The sequence below is a fragment of the Phragmites australis genome, chromosome 6 (assembly GCF_958298935.1).
Source record: "Phragmites australis chromosome 6, lpPhrAust1.1, whole genome shotgun sequence".
NCBI lineage: Eukaryota > Viridiplantae > Streptophyta > Magnoliopsida > Poales > Poaceae > Phragmites > Phragmites australis.
Window position 1 is genome coordinate 38,712,769 of NC_084926.1, and position 6,935 is coordinate 38,719,703.

The following is a 6,935-nucleotide window of genomic DNA, read 5'->3' on the forward strand; positions in this document are numbered from 1 at the left end:
TCGTGCGGAGACCGGCTTGCTGTCTATGCCGTCGCGCTTACACTGTTGGGTCGCTATGGAGGGACGAGGCTGCAATCACTGCTTCAGCCCGCCTTGGATCCGTGGTCAGCCGCCTCCACACCGTGTTGCTCGTCCTGCCGCTCGTCCAGCCGTGCTGAGCCACGTCCCTCGGTGCAAGGCCCCTTCGTGCGACTTCCGGCGTGTACCTCGTCATCACCCTTCAGTTCGCCACGTCGCTCAGTGCGTAGTGCCGTCACACGGCTTCCGTCCTGTGGATGCGCTGGCCTTTATGTTTGTGTGTAGACTGTGTGGTAGTAACTGTTTGTGTATCTGGTATTGTATAGTTGTGTATATGTACACATGTGTACGTATATATGGTTTGTAAGAGTTTACGTATGTTTTCGTATACCTTCAAAACAAAAACTGATGGAGAATGCGATCTCAACAAAATGCAAGATACTCAAAAATAACCACGCATGCAACGTGGGCAACAAAAATAACCGCATTTCAAATAATACAGCAATTAGGTAATTTGTCAGCAGTCCGTATTTATTAGACAATAATTTGAAGCACAAGGCTGGAAAGCCTGAAAAAACTATGTAACATTTAAGTCAAAATTTAATCCATTCTAATAAACAGAAAATCACAACAGAAACCTTAGAAACACAATTAATTCAAAATATGGTTCAGAATGCATTTGAAGAGATGATGACTACCGTCCAGTGTCCAGACCCGGTACAGTTGCGCACATAAGAGTACAAGCACATCAAATAACCAAGTGAACATAACACAGTACAACCGAATTACCGACAAAACAGAGTCAACATAAAGCAACAAGGAACAATATAACGCAAAACTATGGAACCCTCCTCCCTAAACTAGAAACGAAGGAAACCAGATGACAAGCTTGCAAATGTCGTTAAGGCAGCAGTTGAAAGCTTAACTTTCGGCAGGGGTTGGAGCACCTCCACTGTTAGCAGGTGCAGGAGCAACTGTCGTTGCAGTAGCAGCGGCGGTGGCAAGGGCAGCAGATTGATCCTGTGATGCAGCAGGTGCAGTTGCTTCAGTAGAGTACGCCGGAGGCTGCCCATAGCTTCCACTGCCATAAGCATCGCCATAAGCCTGCTGCTGGCCATAGCCCGGGTAGCTTGCAGGTGGTGCACCAGGATAAGGAGGGGGTGCACCATATCCTGGCTGGCTGTAACCATACTGCCCATAACCACCCTGAGCAGACGCGGGAGGCGGAGCTTGTCCATAAGGTGAGGATGCAGGAGGTTTCTGGCCCTGTGGAGAAGGCTGCCCATAAGCATTCTGACCATAACCACCTTGTGCCGGCGGTTGGGTGCCATAGCCAGACTGCGGCGGTGGAGCGCCATATCCAGATGGCGGTGCAGGACCTTGAGCTGGGTAGCTTGATGCAGAACTAGTAGGTGGTTGGCTGGCATAACCAGGATGGCTTCCAGCAGCTGGGGTTGAAGTTTGCTGCCCAGGAGATGCCTGACTGGCCCCGCCAGGACCACCATAGCTGGGTGCAGACCCATCCTGGGTCGAGTTTGCTGCAGATCCATAAGCAGATGCGCCATAGCCCGGCTGATCATAACCAGTCTGCTGAGAGTAGCCCTGCTGCTGCCCTTGGGTCTGATAACCTGAGTAACTATCATGTCCATATGCTTGCTGCCCACCACTCTGCTGAGGGTAGGTAGAATCACCATAACCTTGCGAAGCATATGTAGGAGGCTGACCATAACTATAGCTAGTAGCATCAGTGGAGGCAGCAGTCCCAGGGGCAGACTGCTGTTGTTGAGGCTGCTGCTGCTGGCTATAATAGTCATACCCAGTACCAGGGGGAGTTGTCTGAGATTGCTGGTTTTGAGATTGATCCCACCCAGTCTGATAGCCACCAGATGTTGGAGGATAACTACCATAAGGTTGCTGAGGTGCACCATACTGTGGCGGTGCCCCAGGATAAGCTCCAGGCTGCATATAACCATAACCAGGCTGCTGCGGTGGCGCACCAGGTGGGCCCCAGTTTGACTGAGGACGAGGAGGGCGATAGCCCTGCTGAGAATAGCCACCTGACATTGGGTTTCTGGCACGATTCTGCAAAAATATAGTTTGCACATTTGTATATATGTATACGATAAAAGAACATACAGCACAGAATGCAAAAAATAGTAGCGCAGAATACAGAAAGACATACAAACACAAGGCACATTATAGCAGATAAATTCCAGAACCACCAAGAAAAATGTAAGGAACTCACCGATCAAGATTGGCAAGCAACATAGGTGATGCCCATCTACCTTCGCCCACGTGCAAAACTATAGGGGGCTAATGAAGATTGGAAGCTAGACGAATATATGTTGAATAGCAAAAAGAAGGTTGCCATAGGAATTGAGTTGTAGATGTTTAAAGATCAGTGATAATTGAGGTGACACCACTCCTCTTAAGGATTTAATCATTGCTAAATTACAGGATATAAAAAACAAATAGGTTCATTTATTGGCAATATCCTTTAAACAGAAAATGTTTAAATGTATTACAATGAAACATCAAACGAAGCATTTAAGTGATACTTTTAAGCACAAAAAAAAGGATAAGTGACAACAACCTGCAAAGTCACGAGGTAGATAGAATAGAGGTATGCATAACCAACACATAAAATAGCTTCATGCAGGGTTTTCTCCATTCTTTTGTTACAAAACAGTTTAACAGATGCGAAATTCAGGTATATTCTAAATGAAATTGATGCCCAATGTGAATAAAGTATATGTGGTTTCCAAAGGGTATAGTTAGTAAATGTAAGCAGGCTAATTAAGGATAAAAAAATGTAAGCACGCAATATTGCCAGAAAAGAAAACCTAGCCTCTTGATCATTATAACATCAGAGTCCTAAATACTTGCAACTAGAATGGATAGCCTAAAATGGAGCGTACTCCCATCATGATAAACTGAACACCTGCAGGTCTGGGCCTGTTTAGAGCAATTCTTCCTTCCAAACAAGCCCTGAGTAAAGCAATGTATCCATTGTATCCACAGTGGTACAGATGAAACGGATGAAATTTTTTAAATGGTACAAGTACCAGATATAGCATGTCAGATCACATAATTCATAAACATGCTATAAATTAAAATATTGTGTTCTATCCAGCACAACATATTGATATTAAATAGTAGCAAACCTGATCTCCAGGATAGTTTGCAGTCCTGGCAAGCTAAGGAGGACTACTTTGGCTATATGTGAAGAAATGAGTAGACAATACCCCCTGAGTAGCACGGATAGCAATATGAACCGGCTACAGACACAATGATACAATGTTGCCCAACAAAAACCATCGCAGCATGTGAACAGTCATATGGATTACAAAGAATGACTTCTCAAAACTTTACTGTTTTTCCCTAAGAAAAACTATTTATCAGGCCAAACAAAAGTAGCAAATTAGATATAGAATGAGGCAGGTAGCAAATAATTTTCTTGTTTTATTGTATATTGAAGTCTTAAACCTTACTCAAACCATTATTAAGTTGTACTCAGAAAATAAGGAAGGCGTATGACAATCTCCTTGCATGTCAGAGCCATGTTGAGGCTGTATCCCGCGACCAATACGTTTCCGACATTGGTGGCGTCAAAGAAGCAAAACAAACAAGATTTTTGAAGCAAACCAGGGAAAAGTTAACCAAGGAAAATCGTAAAATGAGGTAAAGCCTACTAAACAACATGAACCAGAAGCAAGCCTTTTAACAACACAGATCAATCACAAAACAACAAAGCAATCATGGAAATCGGGATGATTACACAACAAGAGAGAAAGCGGACCTCACTGGTAACCTCAATCACCAGCTGCTTTGCAATTTCAATTTGTTCTTTCGTGCCATCAATATGCACAGTTCTTTCAGTTGAAGGATCACCAGCAGGCAAATGCAAAGGAATAACCTGCACAAGAATTTATAAAAACATAAATAACTGGACACAGATCAACAAGCGAATACAGTCGAGCAAGAAGATTTGAAGTACAAATAACAGATCACGTAGTCAACACATTTCTGGTATTTGGAAAAACGTGAATGGAATGTTTAAGACAAATATGAATGAAGAAACTCAATGATAACAGAAATATGAGGTTTACTCTATCGAGAGCAACCAGCGCTAAAATTCACTTGGCAAAGCCGAAATCAACAGAACAACCACAAAGGAAATTTAATGAAGTTTTATTTCTGGTTGCAGATAAGGTAAGACAGAATACTGGAGAACAAGACAACAAACCTGGATACGAGCTCCAGATTTGGCTTGCATGGACTTTATAGTCTCACCACCCTTTCCAATAACCAGACCCACCTGAAAGAAACAAACAAATCACAAGCAGAACAGAGAGGATAATCACGACAATACTGACTATTGATGTCACACTGACAAATGGACACCTGTCCACATATCAAGAACTAGTGGTAATGTGGTGAAGTGTGGTATTCTCATGGTATGTGAGGCAAATCCTTATCCAAAAAGAACAGCCGGTGTGTACCTTGTTATTAGCAATTTTCATCTCGAAATGCTCAGCACCTGGCTGTGGCGCATTGTATTTCCGGCCGCTAGATCCAGTTCCAGATGACCCAGCATCAGCCTGCACAAGATTGCAAGATCAACAATGATTGATGAGAAAGGTGCAGAACTAAACAGAAGGCTGTGAGCTTAAATTTACCTCTGCCAGAACATCATTGATCAACTGCTCAGCTTTGCTAATCTGCTCAGGAGTGCCTGAAAGCTCAACTGGTCTTGTCTGCGCACCAGGTTCAGCTTCGTTGTCTCTCGTTACTTGAATCTTTGCTCCTGACTGAAGTTGGAGGTACCTTATAGTTTCCCCAGCTTTTCCAATGATAACACCAACCTACAGCAAGTCAAAAGCAGTGCCAATTAGCACAACTACAAACATCACACTTCAGGTGACCATTTTTCAAACAACTCTAGATTCAGTGATTGAAAACAAATTGAATACAGTTTACCCTTCCACTTGGGATTTCAATCTTTTTGCTTGTACCCCCTTGGTATCCACCATATGAGGAGTACTGAGGTGCGCTGCTCTGAGAAGATAACGGGGGCATAGAAGCCCCATGCCCTGATACAAAAACCACCATTATTCAAAATCCATTTGAGAAAAAACAGAATTAATGGTATATTATAGAACTATGAACCACAACAAATAACATTTTTAGTTTGCGTGGACCAAACAATGCAAGATAAAAGGGAGATTTTGTAACACACAAGTAACGACTTTGTAAAATGCCAACAACAAAACACTCCAACTGAATGAACTAATTACTTGGGGGCAACCAATCCAGATAGGTAAATGAGCTCGAACATAGCACCAGTTCAACTTTGTATTGACTCACATTAAAAAGGAAACAAGGTAGCAAATCAAAGAGATCAAACATCCACATCCACACCATGTATCTTACAGTTTAATGCATCTTATCATTGATTTAGTAAGATAACAATAAAGTGTGAGGTGTTTCTCACAATACTATCTAGAAAAATGGTGCATTATGAAAAAAACTACACCGTTGTGACATTGACTGATATCATGGATGCCAATATTCAATTTTACTTATCTCCTAGCCTTTTTCACATGGTGGAGTGCATGAATCTGGTGGCCTCTGACTGAGCACAAGCACAATTTGCCCACCCTCTCTCTACCAGCACCAAACTTTCACCCCGGAGCCAACAGAGGTGCAAGTACGCAATCTGGCACTCAGAGAGCCTCCACTTTTCCACCCTCGATCTGCTCAAACGTGGAGCTGCAGGGCCACCGGCTGACACGTGCCCTGAGGTTGATACTCGCAGCTTGTTACAAAACTAAGGCTCTGCACTTGCAGCTTGTTTTCTATAATTCTATAATATAGTCTGAGAGCACTCACAAAAATATCGGAGCTCATAACGGGAGCGGCGTGCTTCATAACTATGCGTCAAACTTTCCCACTAGCCCACAAGTTAATTAACCAAGAGTATCAAATTTGTACATCACTGCATCTCAAGCTGATAGATCTATCGATCCAGCCCCCAAATCGAATCGTAAAACAAGCAAAAAAAAACCTAAATCCAAACCATGAAAACAAGCATTGACCGTAAGCACAAACAAACAGATCTCGCGATCACACATGGGCTTAACGAGAAACCCAATCCACTCACCACCACCACCTGCAGATGATGAGAAGCCGAGGCCGCCGCTGCCCAGGGAGCCTCCCCCGAGACCAACGTCATCATCGCCGTTGTCGACGCGGGGGCGCTTCGCCTCGGCGGCGCTGAAAATCCGCGCCGCAATCTGCTGGGCGCGCTGCTTCGCAAGCTGGATCTCATCGGGAGGCGGCGGCACGCTGTTGTAGGACGGGGCACCGCCAGAGGGCGGCGAGACGGGTGGCGGGCCGGAGGAGAAACCCGTGCGCCGCGGCTGAGGCGGCGAGGGGTCGTCGTACTTGCGCTTGGAGGAGTAGTGGTCGTCGGCCATGGCGGAGGGGGGCTAGGGTTTGGGCGAAGGCTGCGGGGTAGCGTGGTGCTGAGGGCGGAGGATAAGACGGCGGAAAACCCTAGAAGACTGCGAGGGTGTGGATATTTATAGCAGCGGCACCTTGAGTTTTAGAGGATGAGAATACGACGCAGAAAACCCTAGATATCTATCAACATATTTTACTTTGGCAAAATCTGTCAAATTATTTCAAATTAGAATCAAAAGATTCCCTCAACGAGTCTGTCTTCCTCAACCCATCTGCCGTCCCTCACTTTCACCCCATGCGCTACACTCGCCCTCTATTTCGTCATCTACGCGGTCTACCCTACTTCACCGCCCCTCCCTCCTCCGCTTCCCCTCTTCCTCCTCTGTCGATCTCTCTCCCTGGTGCCCCTCCTCCCGCGCTCCCCCGCTTTCACCGTTACCTCGACCGGCTTC

The 6,935-nt window shown here is 45.0% G+C and overlaps 1 protein-coding gene across 2 annotated transcripts; it reads right to left on the bottom strand.

The window, feature by feature from the left end:
• Nucleotides 1–651: 651 nt before the first annotated feature.
• Nucleotides 652–6,592, bottom strand: LOC133922388 (uncharacterized). 2 transcript variants are annotated; one of them, XM_062367710.1, is made up of 7 exons: nucleotides 6,191–6,592; nucleotides 4,999–5,111; nucleotides 4,698–4,883; nucleotides 4,521–4,619; nucleotides 4,265–4,336; nucleotides 3,818–3,934; nucleotides 652–2,100 (listed from the first exon to the last, which is right to left on the bottom strand). In XM_062367710.1, exons 1-7 carry the CDS (start codon nucleotides 6,495–6,497, stop codon nucleotides 940–942), a joined length of 2,055 nt encoding a protein of 684 aa, XP_062223694.1. In that variant the 5' UTR covers nucleotides 6,498–6,592; the 3' UTR covers nucleotides 652–939. The 2 variants fall into 2 exon arrangements, with proteins under 2 accessions (XP_062223694.1, XP_062223693.1); XM_062367709.1 differs by having other exon boundaries at nucleotides 6,182–6,592.
• Between the last annotated feature and the right edge of the window lie 343 nt (nucleotides 6,593–6,935).